At 40.8% G+C, this 25,510-nt stretch overlaps 1 protein-coding gene across 1 annotated transcript in view; it reads left to right on the top strand.

The window, feature by feature from the left end:
* The first annotated feature begins 323 nt into the window (after nucleotides 1–323).
* Nucleotides 324–25,510, top strand: part of plxnd1 (plexin D1) — a 104,459-nt gene continuing 79,272 nt past the window's right edge. Inside the window, exons 1-5 of the mRNA XM_036578945.1 lie at nucleotides 324–1,719; nucleotides 8,109–8,285; nucleotides 14,901–15,032; nucleotides 17,756–17,856; nucleotides 24,129–24,258. Coding sequence (XP_036434838.1) covers nucleotides 448–1,719; nucleotides 8,109–8,285; nucleotides 14,901–15,032; nucleotides 17,756–17,856; nucleotides 24,129–24,258 — 1,812 coding nt within the window. The 5' untranslated portion in view covers nucleotides 324–447. The remainder of the gene's footprint in view (nucleotides 1,720–8,108; nucleotides 8,286–14,900; nucleotides 15,033–17,755; nucleotides 17,857–24,128; nucleotides 24,259–25,510) is intronic.

The following is a 25,510-nucleotide window of genomic DNA, read 5'->3' as shown; positions in this document are numbered from 1 at the left end:
TATAAGTATCGTGGATTATGCGTTAGATAATGTGATCTGTGGTGAGTGAAGTTAGTTTAACAGTGTGGAGCGACGGGGCTCGTGATTGACTACAGAGAACTTCGTGTTCTATAACGCATTGGTAATAACAATGTAATTATAACATTATAACAAATATAACTGATAGTGTGAACATGCGGGAGAACGTAAAGTCAGTGTTACAGTGTGTGTGTGTGTGTGTGTGTGGTTGGTGTGTCTCGCGCTGTTCTCCCCTGCTCTCTCTCGCGCTGCTCTGTAAAGGAAGCGCGCGGCTCCTCCTCCCGTCATTCCGTTCTGAGCTGTCCGGCAGGAAACCAACCGCCTCTTTTTTCCTCTCCGCCGGCGCGGTCGCGGCGCGAGCTCACTTCTCTCGATGCTCGTGCGCGTGCGGAGGAGCGCGCGGCACAAGCCAATTCAGACGGAATTATTATGTCCAGGACCGCGGCGAGAGTCCCGCGCGCCGCTCCCTGCCCCTTTCTCCCGGCGGCGCTGCTGCTACTGGTCGCCGCCAGCCTGACGCGCGCGGCTGGAGCGCTGCGCGTGCGCCAGACGTTCTCATCGCCGAGCGAGACGAACAACTTCGCGGTGGACGCCAAGTCGCGCCGCGTTTACGTGGGCGCCGTGAACGCGCTGTACCAGCTGAGCGGCGCACTCGCGCCCGAGGCCGAGCAGCGCACGGGTCCGGTGACGGACAGCGCGCTGTGCCACGCGCCGCAGCTACCGCATGCGCCGTGCGAGCACGCGCGCGCTCTCGCCGACAACCACAACAAACTGCTGGCGCTTGACGGCGCGCAGGGCGTGCTGGTCGCGTGCGGCTCCGTACACCAGGGCTTCTGCGAACTGCGCAGTCTGGAGAACGTGACGCGCGTGGCCGTGAGCTTCCCGCCGCAAGACGCCGCCGTGTTCCCGAGCATGCTGAACGTGGCGGCGAACCACGCCAACGCCAGCACGGCGGGCCTCGTGTTCCGCGTGCGCGGAGGGCGCGGAGTGAGCGCGCGCCTCCTGGTCGCCGCCACGTACACGGGCGCAGGCAGCGACTTCTTCCCACGCAACCTCAGCCGTGAGGACCTGCGCTTCGAGAACACGCCCGAGATAGCCATCCGCGCGCTCGACGCCTCCGATCCCACGCGCCTTTTCACCTACGACATCAACCCGTCCGAGGACAACGTGCTCAAGATCAAGCAGGAGGCCAAAGCGCGCAACAAGCTCTCGTTCGTGCGCGCCTTCGCGGAGAACACCTACGCGTACGTGGCCATGAACCGGGACGGGACTGGAGGCGCAAGTGGAGGAGGCGGAGGAGGTGGTTCCGGCAGCGGTGGTAGTGGCGGCGGAGGCGCGAAGGAGAGCGAGCCCAGCAGCGTGCTCGCGCGCATCTGCCTGGACGCGGAGGTGCCGAGCAAAACCGCAGAGGCGCGCAAGCTCACCGAGTCGTACGTGCAGATGGGGCTGCAGTGCGGCGCCGGGGGGAACGTGTATGGTCGCCTCGTGTCCGTGTTCGCCGCCGAGCCCTACCTGTTCGCTGTGTTCGCCAGGGCGGGCAGCAGGAGGACGGCGCTGTGCGCGTTCCGCTTCGCCGATGTGGAGAAGAGGATACACGAGGCGCGCCGCAACTGCTCGAGCGGACCGAACGGAGACGTGCGCGTGCTAGACAGCGTCATCCAGGGCTCCGGGGCCGAGTGCGAGGCGAAAGGAGTCCGTCATGTGAGTGGAAACTGTTTGTGGGGGACATTATACACTGTTATGGCGCAGTGTTTTCAGTATTATGAGACAGGACGGTGTGTTAGATTTAAACCCTGCAGGCCTGTCTTACCTTTCTCACTATAAGTAGTTTCACAGAGCTGGCTGAATAATTCACGGCAGTTACTGGGTCCTGAAGAGCTGGAATTAAGTAGCCTAGAGTTCAGAGGTCAAATGAACAGTGTATGGACAAAGGTATTGTGGGACAGTGTGTTAGAGAACATGGGACAGTATGAGAGGTACCACGGGAAGCCTTGGCATTATGGGATAGTAACCTTGTAACCTGGCACAGGTTTTACTGGACGCTGTGTTAGGCATTCTGGAGCAGTGCAGTAGGTTTTAATGGACACTATGTTGGGTTATCAGGGGCATTGCAGGAGGTTTTAATGGACACTGTGTTGGGTATTCTGGGACAGTGTGTTAGGGAGCATGGGACAGTGTGAGATGGGACAATTTGACTTTATGGTACAGTAACCTTGTAAGCTGGCACAGGTTTTACTGGACACTGTGTTTGGCATTCTGAGACAGTGTGGTAGTTTTTAATAGATATTGTGTTAGGTATTCTAGGGCAGTGTGGTAATTTTAATAGATACTGTGTTAGGTAATCTGGGGCATTGTGGTAGTTTTTAATGGACAGTGAGTTTGGTATTTTGGGGCAGTGCAGTAGGGTTTACTGGACACTGTGTTAGGCATTCTGGAGCAGTGCAGCAGGTTTTCATGGACACTGTGTTGGGTATTCAGGGGCAGTACAGGAGGTTTTAGTGGACACTATGTTGGGTATTCAGGGGCAGTGCTGGAGGTTTTAATGGACACTATGTTGGGTATTCAGGGGCAGTGCAGGAGGTTTTCATGGACACTGTTGGGTATTCAGGGGCAGTGCAGGAGGTTTTAATGGAGACTGTGTTACATATTCAGGGAAGGTGCAGGAGGTTTTAATGGAGAGGGTGTTAGGTATTCTGGGACAGTGCAGTAGGTTTTCATGGACACTGTATTACATATTATTAGGCAGTGTGGTAGGTTTAAATGGACACTGTGTTAGGTTTTCTGGGGCATTGTGGTAGGGTTTACTGGACACTGTGTTCGGTATTATGGAACAGTGTCTTAAGTAAAATGGCACGTAGGTTTTAACAAACAGTACATTAAGGTATTAACTGTGTCAGAGGTAATAAGTCCATTGTTTTACATAATTTCCCACTAAAATGTTTTGATAATGTAATAAGTTGGTTTAAAGCTTATTGCTTTGCTCATTTAGAAAGAATCCACTAGTATCAGCTGACATTTTAATAAACAAGAGTTACTTAAAGTGTCCATTATTACACAAGGGCCTATAATGCCTTTATATCCCCACTTAGCGTAAGCTGTAATAATGACAAAACAGTAGTTTATATTCTCACGACTTGTGGCTCCTCGGTAGCGTTTGGTTTGGAAAGCTCTTTCGTCTCTTAATAATTGCATAAATGCTGCAACAGATGTTTGCGTTCAGAGCGCAGTGTTTGTTTTTGGACTCACTTAAAATTGGATTCACTTGAACATGTTGCTCTTGGCAATGACGTGTTAAGTAAAGCAGCCGAGTGAGGCTGTTTCAGACGCGCCCTGCACGAGCGCTGTTTCTGAGCAAGGGGTCTGCCAAAGCGCTGAAAGGTTATGGGAAGAGTGCGAGGAGGCTGATGCTGCATCCTCGTACACGACCCTGATCCACACAGCACTCACAAACTGAAAGCTCTGCAGCCTTCTAAAAGTCTGCATCAGTGAAAAGACAGGAGTTCTGTACTTCTCTCCAAATGTTGGATTTCAGGTTATATAAGGCCTCAGTTAAAGGCAGAGGTGGGCAGAGTAGCCTAAAACCACTACTTCAATGAAATAACCCTTGAAAGTACTGAAAAATAGCTTGAGTGGGAGTTAAGAAAAGTAGTGGGTCAAAAAGCACCTGACTGACTTTTCTATGGAACTGCAGTTTAACTTGTTAGTACTGTCTGCATCTTTTAGTATAGAGACTTAAGTTTGTAGATGCCTTTTTTTCTCATTGGGGTCTAAAATAAAATACTGAACTTGATAGTGAGAGGTGTGAGCAACGGCAAAGTGGTCCAGGTGCTGAAACAACAGTACTGAAAACATCCCCAAATATAGAAATTAGGAACTAAATATGAAGGAGCAAGACCCAATCCCATTTCATCCCTTGCCCCCCCAAAAATCCTTTCCCTTACCCTTCCACGTCGTGCATTAGAGTCTAGGGGTAGGATGTCCCGATTTTTGTTGAGATAGAGGGGTAGGGTTACATGGCCCTCCAAACAGAGTGAAATAAAGAAAAAACAGCAAGATGGCTGCACAAGCGACGAAAGAAACCCAAATGTGAGAACTTTCTCCGGTAAAAATTACAATAACCATTGTATTAGCTTAATGTCGTTTCAATGTATTATGGGCCTTTTTTTCATAACAAGCATATAAATCGCTAGTAGTACTCCAGTGTCTCGGTAGCTAGCTGGCTTAATTTCTCGTTCCACCTTAAATGGTGCAGCAGTTACATTCTGGTGTCTCAGGTGTCAGAACTGCTGCACCATTTAAGGTGGAACAGGAATAATCGAACAAGAAGCTGGTGAATAGCCGACTTCAGCTTCATATCACCGAAGAATTAGGGGTGGGCAATAATAAATAATTGTCTCGTCCCCCTCTTTGAAGGCATATGATTCCCTAAATTGAACTAAAGCCCAGCAGTGAGGTTGCTGAACTTTACTTTCCTCTGCTTTCACTGCAGACTGGCAGGGTAGCCTACAGAGCAGCGCTAGTAGCCTGTTAATGAAGTAATGTTCTTTTTATTTGAGGATTGTCCCATTTCGTAGAGGAAGATTTCAACCACTACCCTTGTAACTCAGTTCTAAGGGGCAAGGTGACACTCGAAAACAAGGGGTAGCGGTAAAATAAGAAACGGGATTGAGCCTAAAATGGAGTAAAAATGTACATTCTTTTCCACACAGACATACATGAGTACAGCTTATCTGAAGCCATTTGAAAAGTATAAATGATCACCACAGTGGGTTGAATAGGCCTACTAGCTTCATTAATTTCTGCAGTCTTTGTTTGTTTAGACATGAAAACGGAAAGTTCTTTGTTAAGATGACTGTAATTGTCCAGTAGACACGCAGTGGTAACAGGAAGAGAAGGTAGTTAGGACTAGTTGGAAATTTCGTGGTCACTCCAAAATCCCCTTTGAGAAACCCTTGTGCAGTACTGTCATTTGCGGAGGAAAAAAAAGCCCTGGTGGGAGTTTGTGGATAATGTAATCAAGTGTGTATTCAGAATTAAGGGCGCATGGCATAGTGAGTAAGCTCAGGCGTAATGAAAACATGATATTGGGCAGTAGAGACGACAGACTCAGGTTCATCATCTGCTAAAGACGTTCTGGTGGTTTTCATCATTTTCTTTGAACAAATCACCGCTATTTGTCAGCGTGTATGTTTCTATTCTGATTCTTTTCAGAGACTGCGTATGGCATATCACAGAAAAAAAATGTTATGTGTTGAATGTACTTGATTCAAATGTGTACAGCATGAATAAAATATATTGCATCAACACAATTATTGCTGAGAGTAAATAAACTGAAAGAGAAAAAAAGTGTTGATGTAATATATTTTATTCATGCGGAAATGATGTAAACATTTAAGTCAGTTACAATTAATGCATCACTTGTTTTTCAATATACTTAGTTATTTGAAACTGGCAGTTCTTGCTGTGTAAGAGTCTGCCATCAATCAGAGAGGGGCTCGAATAAGCTGATAAAAATTGCACTGAATTTAAACTTTGTGACGATTTTGAAATCACTGATGAACAGATGGTCTCCAAATGATGCCATATGTTCTTACAGTATGAAGCTGAAATGCTATTATCAGAAACACATGGTGGCCTGGCGTGTGTTTGGCGAGGGTCTTTATTTATTCACGCTTAGTTCTTAAAGTCTTACAGACACAGTCGGATGCTGTTGCCTCACGTTCTTCAGAAGCTCTTCCTCCTAAATGCTCAGGATTTGAGATTGCAGTAACACAGTGACCAGTTTGTGAGAGGTGGACATTCGTTGCACACACACGTTTATGTTTTTTTTTATGTCTTTTCAGGACACGGGGTCAAACATTCAGCACTGTTCAAAAGAAAGTCATACGTAAAGCTGTTTATCTGGGCAGTAAGCATTTATTAGTTCAAAGTGCACGAACATTTGAATAAATACTAGTAAACAAATAAATAAAATACTGTGTGTGAGTCTGTTAGCTTAACCATTTCCAAAGCTTCTTCTCAAGGAAGCACAGAGCTTACAGGTTCAATACCAGCTTCAGCTAATTAGTCCTTCATTAAATTAAATCAGGTGTGCTACAAATCCATGCACTGACTGGAGGGCACAGAGAAGTCAGTAAGCAGATCTGTGCTCTTCTAACTAAGATATAAATCACTTATAAATCACAGTAAAGTCTTATTGCATTTTAATATATTTATGTTCATTTGTATTCTAATCTTGCATTGTTTTTACTACCAAAACACACTTACTAGCAGGATAAATGGCCTTAAACCATTTTCATAGGCGCTTTTGCCCAGTACTGTATATCGCATGTATGTATTATTTGCATTCCTAAAATGTTTACTATACAGGAGAGGACAAAACTTTGTTAACTTTTAATGTACCTTAGGTAGTTTTGCCATGGTCCACTTATTATGAAATGGTCACCCAGTGTAAAGGTCAGTTGTTGTTTTTAAAATGTAATGACAATATGTACATTACTGTGCAAATGTCAGAGCCCACCCTTCATTTATTAAACCCTAACAGCAGTGTCAGCCCTGCTAGACCACCAAAACTGTGCGCATCGGATAAACCGAACTTAAAGCTTTCATCTTTAAGAGATAGGAGACATCAAACTCCACTCTTGCTTCAGATCTGAAAAAATCTACAGGCATTCGTGTCCATCCTTCCGCTGTAAAAAGACGATTCACATCCTGTAAAAGGATGTGTAGCTGTAAAGAAGCCTTTACCGTGAACGGGACATAGATAGACAACAAAGACAAACATTTGCAAACTAAACAAAGAAGATGCTGGTGTTCTCAGAACAATGGACTGACCACCTCAGAGTCCAGACTTCAGCATCACTGAATGTGTTTGGGATTGCAAGAAGCAGAAAACGCAACCAAATTCTAAGACTGAACTTTGGAGGTGTGGAAAAATATCCCTGCAGATTTCTTGTACTTCTAATAGCCTGCAATGGCTGTTGACTGGACATTGACTAAGTAAATGGTGGTCTGTTTTGCATAGTACTGTATATGAACACACACACACACACACACAGGGTACCTGTATGTCATAGGCCCTTTCATCCAACTGATAATCTCATCATCATCAAAACATTTCAGCAGTTACAAGAATTTCATCTCAGACTATCTCTCCATAAATAAACACACCCCCGCGTCCTCCTCCCTGACTCCCTCCGCTAGCGTGTGAACAGTCACTGCTTGTGACTCAGGCTGCAGGTTTTTATACTTCAAGTGAAGTGTGTGACCAGAGGAATTTTCATTTGACTTTTTTTGTGCGTGTAGCGTATCTGAGAGTCCTTCAGGCTTTAGATAAGTGCTTTAAGAAACTCGTGGGAAAGCCTCACCCGCTGAGTCTCTCTCTCTCTCTCTCTCTCTCTCTCTCTCTCTCTCTCTCTCTCTCTCACTTTCTCTCTCTCTCTCAAACCGGCCATGAAGTTTTCCCACTAAGCACTCCACTCATGCGAGATGGAATAAATATTCCTACTTTTAGCAGACTACTTGTAATGGATCGTTTTATCCGTGATCCTAAATTATATGCTGCTCGCGGAACATGCTCAGCTATCTGGAAAAATGAGCAGAAAGGTCAGCTCTACCTTACAGTCCGACTGATTAAAACAATAGCCTAATCAGCCTAGTGTAAGTGAAAGAACCTGAGACACTTTTGCAAAACAAGTAGGGATTTAAAAAATGCATCAGTGCATCATGATGTATCAGTCTGAAGGTGGTGATTCAACTACTTTCATAATATAGTAATCATTTGTAATAATATTCAATACAGTATATACTCATTATTTGAAAAATGAAATATTGGTTTGCTAAATAACAAAAATAAATGTTGGCAATGAGTTTGTCGTGAATGTAAAGCACAGTGTAATGCGTTTATTGTCTATATTTCACAACTGTACATAGTTCATCCCGTCACATCTGTGTATTCGCTGTTAATAATCGAAGCGATTCGCATGGTGAAACTTCATGATGTACTAAATCATTTCCTAACGAAATGCAGTCAAAATGAATGTGGTGAGAGATTTACACCCCTGCTGACGAGTGTTTGTTTACTTTCTCAGCTCCAGCCGGAGCAGCTGAACTGTGGGGCAGCCCACCTGCAGCACCCACTCGCCCTCCAGAAGCCTCTCAGATCTACTCCGCTGTACGAGGCGCCCGGCCTCAGCTCTGTTGCCGTGGAAGACGTCCATAACCACAACGTAGTGTTCCTGGGAACCAGCAATGGGTGGCTGCGCAAGGTAGGACAGACATACTCCTTAAACACTGTAGACCTGTTGGCGGATCCACATTTCAGTTCTTCACTACAGAACTACAGATTCGTTTTATAGTACTCACTGAATAGTTACTAGCATTTACTGGATAATAAGGCTTGGGATTATGAACTGAATAATAAGTCTGCAGTTTAAGGAGTTAAGCGTGTAATTGATAAGGGGTTTTCAATCCAGTCAATTATTGAGAGCACTTTATTCTGTTTCACCTGCAAATATGTCAACCAGATAATAAAGGCCATAGAGAGCAGTAGTTCTGCCAAATATATAATTAAACCCTTTAAATATTACACACTTCCATAACCTGAGAATAGCTCAGCCAGTTTGGACTAAAGCCCCTGAAGTTACTTAATAATAATCTTTAGTGTGTAAGTAGCCTGAGATTTTAAAACGTTAACCGTCCCTTCACCCCAAAAATAATCAGTCAGCCAAGATATGATTGCTTTCTAAAGTTTTCTTCTTTAGTTTTGCACTAGAGGTACAAGGAAAATGTAGCTAATGTAATGGAAGCATATGACCACCAATTAGCAGCATGAAAACTGCATGTGTAAATTACATCTGTACAAGTGGACATAAGTTTAACATACTAACACTGATTTGGGACATTTCCACATTTCCACTTTAGTTCTTTTCTCAAATGAACTGTTATTATTGTAATCTGCCATTGCTAGAATGTCATTTTCACTTCTCCAAACAATTTCCCCTTTGTTTGCTAATTGTTACTAAGGTCCTTTCGCATTTATTATACCTCAGAGAGCCTAAATCTGTGTTTTCTTAAGGGTAATTGTAGTTTCGTGAGCACGCACTATACATGTACAAAATATCCCCTATGTATTTAATTTTTATATATAAATATATTTATATCGCTGTTGTCGGGACAAAACCTCGTATCTCCATTTTTGGCATTTTTCAGTTTTTGACATAATTTGAAAATGCCTCTCGGCCTTTACACTGCATTTAAATTTCATGATGAATGGACTAAAATAAATGGACCAGAATGACTTGGAAAAAAGTCCGGTTCCATTGACTTACATTAAAAGCAAAGAAAGTTTTTTCCTTCTCCTGTAAAGTTATCATTTTGGAGATACAAGGTTTTGTTCTGACAACAGCAATATATAAATAACCAGTGTGTTTTGTAAAATTCCCCTTTTTTGATATAAACTGGTCAGTGGGTAAAGCTTGCATGAACAGTACCTTCACCAATCACAAGGTTGATGTGGCTTGTCCTGCCTACACAGTTTTAAGAAAAATATGTCCCCCTATGGTCTCTGCTTGTTGGAAGTGGAGAAACTTAGTGAGCAAAAGCTAACAACCAAGCGAAGGTTAACCTAGCGCACACAACTGAGCTATCAAACTAGCACATCTGTCTGGCGGTTTAATGTCTGTTCGTCTGTTCATCCATTTAGTCATGCCATTATTTAGTGGATGCAAATCCAGCAGTAAAGTGAACAAGAATCTTACCCTCTTTAAGACTTTGCCATATAAAATCTGGGTAATGTTTAAGCGAGCCGTGGACACAGCAGGGCGGTCTACAGCAACACCTCCATGTCTTCAGCCCATTCCACTAATTTCTGCTCGCTCCCGCTGTTTTGTTCAGTTCAGTGGTGTAGCAAGCTCAAAATGCTGGACAGGGGGATGTCAATCAAGGGTGCCCCTTTACAATATTAGGATCACGTCTAGACAGTTCTCAGACAGATTTGATCAGTGCCATGTTTTTATCATATTTTATCATATTTTGATCTTGTTTTCAGATTTTACTGTATGTTTAATGTATACAAACATTAACATTTTTCACTGTGGACTAGCTGGGGTTCCCAAGGCCTAGACTGAAAATCCCTGGCCTACATCAACCTTGAAGACTTGTATAGGGCGAGATTGAGAGCGGGGGGGTTCCTACTCTGGAACCCATGACCCCGTTTTTTCTCCTAAACAGATGTTTGGTAATTGCTGATGAGTGAAATTAGTGGTATGACACTATACAGTGCAGAGGAAGCTGAAAAACTCTGGTTGAGAACAAATGTCCTGGTGCAGCTGATGTAAGCCTGCTTTGCGTTAGTAACTGTGTGTTTAAGAGTCCGTTGCAGACTCTGTCTGTGACTGTGAGAGAGATAATATGTGCATTTAGGGCTTACAGAGTTTTGTCGGCCTGGTTTTCTTCTTTCTTGTCTGTGAGGGTTTTTGTTGTGTCTATCGTGTTCTCATAGGGGGCACTTTAACAGAGTCCCTCTGTGCCATGCTCAATTCAGGCTTATAACAAGACAAAGAACGGGCCAGGTGGGCTGCAGTGGAGGAAACATAATGCTTCTTTAGGGGACATTAATGCAAAGAATTTGTGCAAATGTTATTTAATGACTTTTTGACCTTTTGGTTCTTTGAGAGTCTGTCTCTTTCTTTCTTTGTCTGTGTCTCTCTCTCTTTCGCACATACACACACACACTTACCTTTACATTCCTGCCAAAACAACACTCAGCAGAACTCCAGTCTTAAAGCCATCTGCAGGCACCCTGCCTTCAGAGAGGGGAAAAAAAATATTCCTTAATTAGGCGAAATTCCAGCGCTGTGTCTCATTCCCGTATGGAATCACCTCTGAGTGGGAGCTTCAAAGTCGGAAAAAGCCGCGGAGGGTCGCTCAGCGGCATCGGAAAAATTCTATTAAAAGTGGGAGAGGCCTGTGTGAGTGAGGTTATTGTGTTATTCTATTGTTTGGAAGAGGCTCGTCTGTCTCGAGAGAGACAGACAGACAGAGAGAGCGAGAGAGAGAGAGAGAGAGAGAGAGAGAGAGAGTTGGGACCTGTTTGACTGCAGGGTGTCATGTTTTAGTCCAAAAAAAGCCTTTTTGTTTCCATGCCAGGATGTGAAGATGTGTGCTGGTGGAGTAATTGCTTGCTTCAATTGCATGTGCTGTGCAGAGCCTGGAGTTTAGGTGTGCGTGTGCTTGTGTGTGTGTATGTTTTTAGGACAGATGCAGTACTCAGAAAAATTACATCTAAAAAGCTGTTTAATTGGGCAGTAAGAATTTATTTACTCTGAAAAAAACACAAAAATTAGAGTAAATACAAATAACATTAATACTATAAGTGATTTTATGTATGTCATTGTGTTTGCGCAGTCTCTTTCCGTAAGCCCCTAGTGGCCATTCTGCCAGCAGGATATCTTCAATATTTTAAATTAATATAATAAAATAACATAATTTTTCCTGAAACTCTATTATCAGGTTAACTAGGACACTGATGGCTCTCTGTGTTTAAAATGCTGTGAGTCTGTGTTGAGCTGCTGGCGAGTAATGAGAGGAGAAAGGGGATGAGTGAGAATCCCCTGCTTTAAAAAAAAAAAAACAATTCGCACAAGGACTGTGCAGAGATACAGTACAACTGCAGACAGTAAAGAACAGCACAATAAACAACAGCAATTACACGTAATTAAAATACATGTATAAATATTGACTAGCTTACTCATTAGAAAGAAGTTCACTTTTGGTTTTGTGTTTCCATCGAAATGTATTTCATCAGTGTTACTAAAGAAAAAATATATAGTTCAACTGAACAATCTCCAAAAAAAATGCATTTTATACATACAACGAAAAGGGTGAACTGTTTCCAAACCTCTTCTCTAGCAGCCTGATGTTATCTGAAGTTACCATCTAATACCTGACAGGCAAATCAGTATTCCATTAGGTTAAATCAAGTGTGCTGCTCATGGACTTGAACAAATCCATACAGTGGCTGGAGGCGTTGAGCAGCCTGGAACCAAACCTGTGCTCCTCTAAATTCTGTTCTTTTAAAAACAAATCTTACTATATTATTCTATTACTGTATTATGTTTTACTGTATTAATGTTTATTTGTATTTATTGCAATGTTAATATGGTGTTTTCACAAGCAAGAATACACTTACTGCTGAAATGAATGATTTTAAACAATATGCTATATATATATATATACATAGATAGATAGATAGACAGACATCACAAATGGGCCATATTATTACTACATACATACATTTAGTTTCGCACATATATTGCATATTTCATACACAACATGTGTATGGCCCAGCGTCCTGACATAAAATCAGACCTGTGTGTGTGTGTGCCCTGCAGACAGTTGTGTGGCTGCTCTAATGGTTGTGGTGGTGTATGTAATGTCATTATGGATGGTGAGTTGGGGATGTGTTAGTGCAGTCAGATTGAGTTACTGCTCAACCACTGCGTACACACCACTCTCCAAACCTGATCATACAACTACATACTCTTTCTCTCTATCTCCATCTCTCTCTTCTCTTTTTCCCATTCTCTTTCTCTCTCTCTCTCTCTCACTCACCTTTTCTATTACTGTCGCGCTTACTCTCTCTTACTGTGTCTCCTACTTTCTCCCCTCTCTCTCCCACACACTTTCTCCCACTCTCTCTATCTCTCTCTCTTTCCCATTTCTTTCCCTCCCTCACTCACTCACTCACTCACTTACTCACTCACTCACTCACTTTTATACTCTCTCTCACTTTTTCCACTCTATCTGTCTATCTTTCTCGCCCACTCTGTCCTACTCTCTCTTATCTCCTTCTCTCACTTTTTCACTCTGTCTCTCTATAGCTCTCTCACTCGCTCCTCGTCACTCTCTCCTTCTCTCTCTTTTCCTTCTTTCTGTTTTCTCTTTCTAATAATTCTCTCTCTCCCACTATCTGTCTATCTCTCTCTCTCTCTCCATCACTCACTCACTCCCTCTCACTCTCTCCCATTCTCTCTCTCCCACGCTCTCTCTTTCACTCACTCTCTTCCCTTCACTCTCCTCTCTCTTTTCATTTTCCCCCTCTCTCTCTCGTACTATGTCTCTCTCACATGTATCTGTCCAATCTTCCCACTCACCTAGTCATCTCCATCCATGAAAGCTGTCTGTCTCTAACTTTCCGCTAGTCCATACATCCATTCATTCATCCCTCCATCTATGAATCCATCCATTCATCCTTCCATGCCTTACATTGCACTTGTGAGCAGATGTATGGAACAGGACACAGACTCAGTCTTCACCAGAGCTGTTTATGCACATCAGTGCTCTTTTTTCTGTTTTTTCTCCTTTCACCTCTCTCCTCTCTCTCTCTCTCTCTCTGTCTGTCTCTCTTTGTCCTATCTGTGTTTGTCTTTCTTCCACATCCCTCTATCGCTCCTGTTGAAAAACTAAACAAAAAAGGGCCTTTGATTAGAGAATCTCTCTCTCTCGCACACATGCATGCTCAGCCTGTTGCAGCTGAGTGACTTTGAAAGAAAGAGTTCTTTGATGTGCTGGTAGCGAGACACACTGACCCCGTAGCCGAGCAGGTGTTGGAGTGTGTGTTTTTGTGTGTGTGTGTTTGTGTGTTATGTGACTTTGCTGATCTTTCAGCTCCTCCACTGCTGTTACTTCAGCGCGCTACCTGGGCCATCTGGACTGTATCCCTGTCTGTCCATTTGTTGTCCATAGAAGCAATCAGAATCCATTCCCTTTATTCCCCAGTGAAACTACATCATGCACACTATGAAACTGGAGCTCAGCCCTCTTACATCAGGATTGTAGCTTTGAGGGGGGCTTAAAGTGGTCTTAGACCTCCCAAAATGTGAAAGATGCCCACTCCTGCCATGAAAATAAGACAGAATGGCCTCATTTTTATTGTCAACTGTAAATTTAGAACTACTGTGTTCCAGTATTTCTGTAGCCTGTGGGGTCTAGCTAGCTAATGGCTTTAATCTTTCGCCACATATTATTGAAAGGTGTAGGCCTGTGGTTAATTAAAGAAAACCCACCATGGTGTGCTGTGATCTGTCGCAGTGACCAGGCACTGAACTGCGACTCAACCAATTGTGTTTTGTGTTTAAAATAGGGATGTAAATGATTGACTGATTAGCCGTTAACCAACAAATAAACAATTGTTAGACCAGTACTACCTACTAAGATTTTATTTTATTTTATTTTTTATTTTATTTTATTTCCCGCAATCAAGTTTCTGTTTGAATTTTTATGCATGAGAGTGCAATCGGCAATTGGTTCCACTAATCAGACCTTCAAAGAAAGTAACCTTGTAGCTAAAAATAGTGAGGTTCACTTTTCTAGGGGGAGGCAGTGCTACAACGGTGTGCCTCTTAAATTTTACTGTAAGTGATGTAACAATGTATTGCAAGCCATTTTCATACATGCCCAAATGATGATCTATATGTAAAGGTTTTGAAATGACATATATATATATATATATTTGCAGTGCAAAGTGCAACTTTCACATAGCTATTCCTGTAGTTTTCACAGAATCTGGCTGTCAAAAGTTTAAGTAGATAATCAACAGTTCACTTCACTTCAATCCCAGGGCAGCAATTAGCACCTTTACACTGCTGGATCATTTTACATCTAGTGTCAGATTTTAGCAGCCATCTTAGTAAATGTGTTAAATGCCACTGTGTTTTCCTAATCGCCTGTTCATACTACAGGTAGTTGGTAATATGACAGTGATATTAATAACATCTTTTTCTGATTGTTGGTTGAAATAAACTGTTCTTGATGTGGCACTCTAACTTACGGTCGTGGATCATGCATTAATGAAAGTGTTTTCTTTTTTGTGCCACTTCTAGCTGTCCCTGCGGGGGAACTTCTCAGTGGCCAATCAGTGGTCACTGCGGCTCGCTGCTGGTGAATCAGTGCATCATGTTATGACCTTTGACCCCAATGACAGAAACTACTTGTACCTTATGACTACCCACCATGTGAGTATTTTGCTTGTCTGCATGAGCAGCTTTATTATACTACTAAAACAGGGGTGTCAAACTCAACCACTAATAGGGCCATATTAAATAATCTCAGCAAATCCGTGAGCCAGCTGTGCTTTTATTTCATTTTTACTTACATTAATTTTTGTACTTACATTACATTTCCCACAACCTGAACAGCCATTGTTTATTCAAAATATGCCAAAACTGCAACAGCAAAATAGGCATTGAATACCTATTCAAAAATAATTCTAAATAAAAGTAAATTGTTGTAGGTATTTTTTACAGCTGTCTATATGCTTGAACTAGACACCAGGCATCTTTTCTTTTTGTTTAACCACTGGTCCATAGATTGTTGTGTGACAGAACGCACACTATGTTGCAGTACATGCTGGGGACTGTAGGGCATCTCAGGGTGAAACGGGCTACTAAGAATGGAAAATTGAAATTATTTCTCTGGCTGAATAGGACATATATAATATGTAATTTGAAAAATGCAAAAATATGGAAGCTACTTAATTAGGCAGTAAGTGTTTATTTGCTCTGAAAATGCTAATATTGTTAAATAAAATATAATAAATATAATATAATAAAATACAAATAACATTAATACAATGAGTAATGATTTTACATATTTCCAAACCTCTCCTCAGAGGGAAACCTAATATTACTTGTGGGCATCAGCCAATATCTGGTTTGGTTAATCAGTGCTTCAGTATGTTAAATGAAGTGTGCTGGTGGTGGTATTCAATAAATTCATGCAACAGTGTCCATATAAAAATCTTGGTTCATCTCTATTATAGTTGGATTTATTTGCATCTATTTTATTGATATGTGGTGATTTTACAAGTGAAAACATATTTATTACCAAGTTATATGGTTTATACAATGTGCTTTGTTGACTAAGATTTGTAATACTTGAATACATTTTTTGTATGCAGTACAGTTTGAATATAATGACACATAGATGTAAATGGAATAAAAGAGTAATAACCCACCATACAGCTATTGAGTTATCTGTGGTAAATGTCAATAAATGTAAAGGGCAGCTGCTGTTTTCTAATGGTGCAAAAAATAAACCAAAGAAAAAGGGAAGTTTTGATATGACAGTGACAGTGTATAAATATAAATATATTTTGGGTATATGTATGTGTAGTTCTATATAAAATCCTTCATCATATAATTCATACATCTTTGCTCAATATGTACTCATTGTATTTCAGCCTATTATCATCAACTGCTCACTAATAACTAGAAAATAGTTTCTAGTAATGATCTTTAAAGTAGTTCTGTTTTTAATTGTATATTTCAGCTGTAGCCAACATATACAATGAAATCAAAGCAGAGTCTGTGCAAAAGGGAGAGGAAGAAAAAGGAGGATAAATGTAATTAGAACAGAGAGAAAGTAATTCATATTCACATGCATGTAACTATCCACAGCAGATACGCCGGTGAATCCACAATGCACATTACATAGCAAAGATATCAGATTATTTTTATCAATAACTGCATCAGATTCGATTACCCTGATCAATTATGACCCAAAATATGGATTACATTGTCAATTAGCTGATGTTACTTAGATTTTGAAAAGTCAAATTGTGGTTTAACCTTATTTTCATGCTGAGATATTATTTAAGAGAGACTGCAGAATCGGATGGTTTCGATAAGCATTTTATTGGGCCTGCTTATTCTCTTTCTCTCTCTCTCTCTCTCTCTCTCTCTCTCTCTCTCTCTCTCTCCCTCTCGCTGTCTCTTTCTTGCTCTCGCTCATACATACACACCTTTTTAATAGTGCTTTCGTGGTGGGTGTGAAGTGTGAAAAGAGGTTGTTAGGCGTGTCAGATCTGAGGAGGGAAGAGCGAGGAGTTTATTGTGGGGTGTGAAATTGAAGGTGAACGCGCAATCATGTGAAAGACCAACGTGTGAGCCCAAAGCGCAAGACTAACGTTTGACCTGGCAAACTGTTTAAACATATGCTGTACGTGTGTGTGTGTCTACATTCAGTGTGTGCCAGTGTCTCTTACAGTGTCATGGTTGCTGTAACAAAACCTCATATTTCCAAAATAGTAGCTTTGTAGGAGAAGGAAAAACGTTCTTAACGTCAGTGTGTGTTAATGCAGCAGAGCTGGCTCTAGCCTAAGCAGGATTTTTTGGGGGGCCTCCTCATCTTGCTAGCTGATGTATTCTAATATCAGAGGCTAACTAATAACAATGATGACCACATGCTGTGTAAATTTATAACTGGCAGATTGTGTGTTGCTGATGGTTGGATGCTTGTTTGGGGTTCTAATAAGTTACAGTTTAAGGTACAGACAACCTCAGCATTCTTAATCCAGGGCTCTGTCACATGATGCGTTGTTTGTTGCTAACTCGTTTAACTTTAAGTTTAGTTGGATCTAACCCTGCTGGCAGTGGTGACAACATTGATTATTTTACCATTCTAATGCTTTACTTTCTACATATTTAGGTGGTATGGGCCCTGCTTATGTCACTCGTTAGGTAGACTTTTTAAGGCAGCAAGACTGTTTCATGTAATTTTTGTGACAATTTGTATTAAGAAATGTTTACTCAACTTGAAGGGCAGTGAGCTTTTTAGAATAGAATAAACGATATTTTGATATGACAGCAGCAATGTGTTTGTGTCAAGGACTAATGATGGTATTAGTATTCATTAGTATGAGTTAATTGACATTGTTTAATTTTGCCTTTCTGTGCAGATCTTCAGGGTCCAGGTGGCTGTGTGTGACCAGTACACATCATGCAGTGACTGTCTCAGTGCCAGTGATGCCTACTGTGGGTGGTGCACACTGGAGAGCAGGTAAGATATTTGTAGATTGGCGTGTCAGTGAGTTAAGCAGTGAAGTATGATTTTAAGCTCTATTTATGTGTGCTTATCTTGCAGTGCTATTCTTGTAAACTGAGGGGGTAACTGAATAGCAGTGGGTGGATTTTTAGTGCAGATAAGCAAAAATGTAGTTATATAAGCAAAAGAGGTTTCAGAGATATTTTCTGATGTTATTGCGGTTTAAGTTTGTGCAAGTGAAACTTGTAGGCATTTTTGGCCCCTATTTTGCGACTCTTGCCAGGTTTGCTGAATAACTTTCGCTGGATTGGACCAATTACGTCTTTCCATTTTTAGGCTGTAAAGTTTTGAAGCTGCTGGCATTAATCATTCCACATGCATTATTCAGTAATCAAGACAGAAGCTAGCATTTAACATTCATCTACACTGAAAAATGTGTTCCACTGAACTTGATTCAAATGTGTACATCATTTCCATATGAATTAGCTGTATTACATCTACACAGTTACTGCCACAAGTAAGAGGAGACAAAGCCATGCTGATGTAATACAATTTATTCATGTGGAAATGATGCACACACTTTTAATCAAGTAAATTCACCGCATTACTTTTATAGGGTCTGTTTTTAGTATGTAAATCCAAATCGTTTTCCTAACTGGGGAACTGATTCTGGAACAGAGTAAAAGAACACTGCCAAGTCAGAGTCTTACTGTATGGGCATCTATGTGGATTTGAAAAAGGCAAATGAATACAGATTGTTCTGAGTCAGATTGTGTATTGTAATCTTTATCTTTTGTTGAAGCCTAGCGTGAATGCGAGGAATGGAGAGGAAAAAGCGATGTCTGAGACGCTCAAGAAATGCTGAAGTTGTGTTTGTCTCCTCTGCTTGCTGAAAGCGCTCCCTCTTTCTATTTGTCTTCCCCATTCCTGTTCATCTGTCTTTCTCAACCAGTCCACAAAGGCTTGTTGATGTTGTCATCACACTAGCTCTTTCAGGGGGAAATGTCAGACAGCACTGGGAATCTTTTTAGCTGATGCCATGACCCTGTGAGTGTGTGTGTGTGTAATTGTTAGGGTGTCTTTGAAAGGCATTTTGGACAATGCTGCTATGGAAAGATTTGTGCATGAACGTGTGTGTGTTCATGCATGTATGTGTGTGTGTGCACTATGCTTTGAAGACGTTGAAGATATTAGAGGCATGTCAAGTGGGATCATGTATTATGGCACTTCTGCGCATGTGTGTGTGTGTGTGTGTGTGTGTGTGTGCGCATTATGCGAGTCATGCAAGGTCAGTGTATTTGGCATCATGTATCAGCTTCATCTCAATTGACCCAGTGTGTGACAGAGGCAGTTTTAATCTGATTATGTGGTAAATAATTCCACAAGCCGTTTCAGTGCACTCTATTCACTATCACACAGCTCATTACAGACAGACTTTAAACCAGTAGATACCAGGGGTGTAGTTACAGCTAGTGGGGCTTAGGCCACCCCACTTAGAAGCCAGTCCTCCCATATTACTGACTATTAAATAAAGTTCTCCAATGCAAATGAAAATGTTAAACATAAAATGTAAGGTCGTCATGGGCAAAGACGCCGAGTCATTGTATCCTCATTACTTTTTTCCATCTCTGGAGCGTCACAAATTTCCAACAGACTGTATCATCACATCAGTGTGTGTACAAGGCTGTGGTTGTGCATGGAAATCCACTTTTTTTCAAAGCCAATATGATTAGCTTGCTTCACTGTTTCTCCTGAGAACTTATCTGGGCTGTGCTAGTCTGTATAGACTACCTATAGCACTTGCTAGCAAGTAGTACTTGACTGGGATAAAGTACTGCAAAAATAAACAAGAAGAGCATCTCTGCTTTCAACCATGTGCTCTTAACATCTACATCTAGTGCTGTAAAAGGTAGGACCCAGGTTAATTAACCTTCACCACCACAGTTTCAGTTGTTGTAGTAGCTAACATCAGGTAAACATTCATGTGTTGTGTTTAATATTCAAAAACATTTCCCTCAGATTACGGTAATTGGTAGGTATTTGTATTAACAGATTAGCTATAATGAAATTGATTGTAGCCAGGCCTCATAAACTTGTACAGTGGACTTATACACAGAAAAGCTCTGTTTTATTTGGGAATGTACTGTGAACAAATGTTAGAAAATGTATTGTGAAAGTATGGAAACAAATGAGGACTGACTTGATATAGCTGTTTACAGCTTATACACTGTAAGCAGTAGAGCTCCAATCTTTTAGATGAAAGTGTGACTCTTATGAGGAGCTATACACTCTTAGCGAAAAAGGGTTGTGTATGCTACCAAAAACATTCAAAGGCTTGTAACAATAGTGGAACCCTTTTTTGGTGCTATATAATTTAGTAAAACATAAGTATCTTCTTTAAAGAACCATATACAGCAAATTTTCAATCCATACCTACATTTAGCCATGCAGAGAATTTATGTATTCAAATGTTTTTTAAGGGCTCCTGATTCTATATATGATTACCACTTGTACTAAAGAACCCTTGAAGAACCACTTTTTAAGAATGAAGCCTTAAGCCTTAGAAGTCGAGAGTTATTACTTTTGTTTTGCTTCTATAAATTGCACCATGCTTTTGTTATTGCTAGTTATATTTGTCAATTCTAAAGGATAAAACTGAAAGCGGGAGATCCAGTCTTGTAGGTTAAAGTATGTCCTTCATGGAGATTTATAGCTTTAATATAAGAAGAGCTCTGACTAGGTATGAGCATAAACTTGTTTTCACTAATAGAAGTCTTGAACTGTTTTCGTTTGGGCTTCAAAATGTCTTTTATGAATAACATTTACTTTCTTTCATGAAGTTGTTGTTCCTTTATTTGCAGCTATAAAATTCTCAAACTGAACTCTTGAGTGTTTTGGCGAGCTTGTGTGTGTGTGTGGTGTGTGTGTGTGTGTGTGGTGTGTAGGGGATTTTTCAGCGATGGTATACTCATTCTATTTCTGGCGGTCAGCCTGACCTCTTTGCTCTGGCTGTTCTCTGTGCTCTTTTCAAAGTTCAGACATTCATTCACATGTACACACACTGTCTTGTATTTCTATGTTCATGGAGGGTTTTCACTGATTTATGTTGGAGAGTAATTCTAGCCTTAGTGTTCAGATAGAAAAGCTTAAAGTGAAAACAGCATTTTGAAGACAAGAATTTCTCATGAGAACCAGAGAAATGTTATTGGGTTGTTTAAATAATGACAGTAACACAGACTAAACATGCTTTTGGGTATTTTGGAGCACAGTAGCCATAAAACTACGTTATTGTTTGGGTCTTGTGGGGCCAGATGAGAATTCATATCTGGAGACAACTAGTTAAATCTTCGGTGCTAGTTTGTGGCTGAAATCACAAACAAAGACAGACCCCTATAAATCCCACCTCCAAGTTCTTGCATTGCGTGCTATTTTAAGGTCTGGCGCGATGAAAGAAGTTAATACTGGAAAAGGTTGACTTGTTTGTTCCATGGTCCTATAGTTACATCTCTGCATTTGGCCTACAAGGTAGTTGTACCTAATAAACTGGCAGCTTAGTACCTTCTCATTCATTGTGGTATGTTACTGCTGTAACATAACTGTCAGAACAAAACCTTTTATCTCCAAAATGATAACTTTACAGGAGAAGGAAAAAACATACTTTACTTTTAATGTAAGTCAGTGGAACCAGACACATTTCCAATCAGTTTTGGTCCATTCCTTTTGGTCCATTCATCATGAAATCTATACCCAATGTAACGGGCAATATGCATTTTCAAATTATGTCAAAAACTGAAAAATGGAAGAGACAAGGTTTTGTTTTGACAGCAGCGTATTAAGTATTTTTACTTTGCTAACTTTACTACGAAACATGGTCTGAAGTAACTTTGACAAGCCAGCATGTTTCCACATCATCCCACTGAGCAGAAGGTAATTTACCTTATGATGGACTGCTTCTCATCTAATATTAAACAGCTAGCTCTAGCTTAGCTTATGTACCAATTTAACCCACAGTGGCTAAAAGATTTCCCATCACTTATGAATAACAGAGGCAGTTTGTTTAGTAAAAAAGAATATCATGTTCATAAATGTCCTCTGTTTCCTTTGTGCAATTGAACTTGATGCACAGCTCTGTTGTAATATTTCAACAATTCTCAAACTAAATAATGATTTTTAGTGGTCACTGTACAGAAAGTGAACAGTACCTAAAGAAGTTGATTGAGTGCTCTCGGCCTTGGTTCCATCAGCCAGCTAAATTCTTTCCTGATAACATCTTCCTCTACTTTTTATGCAAGTTTAGTCGTGTGTACTCCGCTCGTATGCAAACCTCTGCGAATAGGAGTTCAAACTTAATGAATCAGCTTTTAACAGTCAACTATTTTTGTTACACCTGAGTGCAATCAATAACATGAGGAAAACAAGCTAACTAGAAAAAAGTGCTGCACTGTAAAAAAAATAGTTGTTTTAACTGTAAAAAGTTAGTGTTTGGACTGCCTTAATTAATTCAGTTAGTTTAATTTTGTATAGTTAGGCCCAATCCTATTTCTCATTTTTACCCCTACCCCTTGTTTTGTGTTGCCCCTTGGAACTGAGTTACAAGGGTTGTGGTTGAAATATTCCCTATGAAATGGGACCCTCAAATAAAAAGAACATTACTTCATTAACAGCTACTAGTGCTGCTCTGTAGGCGACCCTGCCAGTCTGCAGTGATAGCAGATGAGGGTGAAGCTCAGCAACCTCGCTGCTGGGCTTTAAATACATGTATGGCATCAAATGCCTTCAAAGGGTGGGGGTGGGGTATTTTCTCTGTTAAAAATTCAGATAATTATTGTATTATCTTAGTTTAATGTCTTTTCAATATATTATGGTCCTTTTCTTCATAACAAGCATAAAAAATTGCTAGCAGTATGCTGATGTCTTGGAAGCTGGCTAGCTAAATTTTCCCATTCTACCTTAAAGTACCTTGTAGCAGTTCTGACACCTGAGGGACCAGAGTGTAACTGCTGCTTTATGCCTTTCAAAATCCTCCGTTTGGAGGGCCATGTAGCCCTAACTCTTCGCCCTACCCCTCTATCTCAACAAAAATCAGGACACCCTATCCCTAGACATGAATGCGCTAAATGGAGGGGTAAGGCTAAGTGGTAGGGGCAAGGGGTGAAATGGGATTGGGCTTAATTTAACAGAGCAAGAATCTTATAATATTAACGTATTATTTGAAGTTCAGTTAACTTTACTGTGTGTTAGCTAACAGAACTGTTGCCTTCCAAGAGGTAATATTTATGTAATGTGTTCTCTGCATGCCTACATGCTTAATTGAAATTTTTAGGGGAGACTTTTTTTAGCCATGTTAACTTATATTACATCCGCTGGCTAATGACAGGCTTATTGTCCGTTGGATCGTGTTGACAAGCGCACCCTACTTTGAGCTCCATTTCACGCTTAGTTTGTTCCCACTCTAGTAAGTCTATGTTCCCACCCACATTCAGCCCAAAATTTATAATGAATGACCCAAGACATTCTTGTTATGAGATCACGTCTGGCCCCATAAGGCTATTATTTGTGCATTATCATGGTGTATTCACTTTTGTTATAGACATAGCAGGAATATCAGTGTTTTGCCAACTATTATGTAAACTACTATTATATAAACTATAACCACAGATTATAGACATAACAGAGAGATTTTCTGAAAAGTGTTTTCATGTATTTATTTGGCTGTTGTTAAGTGATCATGAAGAGTAATCACAAGGATCTGCTTTGACTTCCCATAAACAGGGCTGGAGTCTATGGTTTAAGGGCAGTGTGTCCTTGCTTCCCTCTGTGTGTGTGTGGTGGGGGGATATGTGTGTGGGCAGTGTAAAGTGGAGCTGTGCACGGCGAATATTTGGATTAACAACTGAAACATAAGTCATAATAAAAGGCCTCTGTCTGGAAGGGAATTCCATGTCTGATAGGCCCACTCTCCTTCAGAGACACACACACTTTCTCGCTCGTGTATAGATAAAGACTTGTCTTGTTAGCCTTTTTAATTGAATTAGCAGCACTCTGATCTCAGTGCCAGAGGGGGCTGTCGTCATGGGAACGTATGTGAGAGGAATCAAACACACCCCTGTTATGTGTGTGTGTGTGTGTTTGCTAAAAACTCTCTGTTACATTTTGACATGACACTTGAAAAGTAGCTATTTCTCTAATGATGCATTATGTTTTTTCTACCATGTTTTAATCCATGTGTTTTGCATTCTGTCTATGAATAAAATTCAGTCTCCCATAATCCTGTGTGGCCTCTGCAGGTGCTCCATTCAGGAGGAGTGCTCCAGTGGCGGTGTGGCCCGCTCTTGGATCAACATAAGGGAAGGACCCCAGCAGTGTCCCTCAATGACCTTTACTCCAGCAGAACTCAGCAGGACTGCAAACATTACGGTACGGCAGATGGACACTACTTCAAATCCACACGGCTTTCGGAAACACTCTGACTAAAACACTGCAGATGATTGCCCCTTAAACTTAAAGGACCATATCTGCACCTACGTTACTGCTCACTTTTATATCTGCATAACTTACATTTTAGTTTCACAGTAATTACTAGAGGTGTAACCATACACAGAATTTGATTTGATACAATACAGTACAGTGTAAGTATTTAAATATAGTAAGTAAATAAGGAGTGCCTGAATAGGTGTCTCGTGTTTAAGTGTCAATGATAATATATTAATATGTGCTCAGCTTATGTCCGCTAAGGCCATGAAGATATATAGAAGGATATATAAAAATAAAGAAGCACATATTTTCAAATTTTCAATTCTCAATTCGATTTTTTATATTCTGTGTGCTAAAATGTTGAAAATCATTCTACAGTTCTATTCATATACTACACAACTTGGTTAGGCTCAGATGGATAAATAAATAATAGTAATAATAAAAAAAATCTAAATAAAAACAACATAAACCCCCAAAGTCACAACCCCTAGAATTTATAATTGCTTTATAAAAAGCCAAGTCATTTCAGCATGAGGCCTTGCATAACACAAGCCCCTCCTCTGCCCCCACTTTACTCTGATAAGACGCACCCAGACACCTAGTTTTGAAAATTGACTGTGGCTTCCACGAAAGATAGTAAGTGAGAGTCCCTCGGAAGAAATATTTTTAAAATACACCTTTTCAAACGTGATGTTTCAATACATATTTAAAGAGTTACATCCTTTGAGTAATTTATAGTAGTTACTGAATAATAATTGTTAAGCTTAATAACTAAGCAGTAGGCTTTAGTTGAACCCTTTCAGACCCAAACTGAGTCTCTCTCACTTTTGTGTATCTTTGTGTTTGGCTTCATTTTGTCATATTTGACAAGTACATCAAGGTTTATAGCTATACCCCCAGATTCTGCCTAATTCAGTCTAATGAGATTTGGCACACAATGAAGATTCAGATATACCACAATAGGATGCACTGCCAAACTCAGTTCCTGGTGGGTCACGGCTCTGCAGAGATTAGCGTTTTTTGAGTTCAACACATTGGCCTTGCTAAATTGAAGAAGAATCGTAAACTCTGCAGTGCTATGCCTGCCATAAACAACCCACCTGAGCCAAAAGATTCAAAAACATATCTGCATCATCATGCTATACATCACCAACAAAGATGATGGATGAGAACTGATCTATAGAGCAAGCAATGC

Source organism: Colossoma macropomum, unplaced genomic scaffold (genome assembly GCF_904425465.1).
Source record: "Colossoma macropomum unplaced genomic scaffold, Colossoma_macropomum, whole genome shotgun sequence".
Classification (NCBI taxonomy): Eukaryota; Metazoa; Chordata; class Actinopteri; order Characiformes; family Serrasalmidae; genus Colossoma; species Colossoma macropomum.
This window is presented reverse-complemented; position numbering and strand designations above follow the sequence as displayed.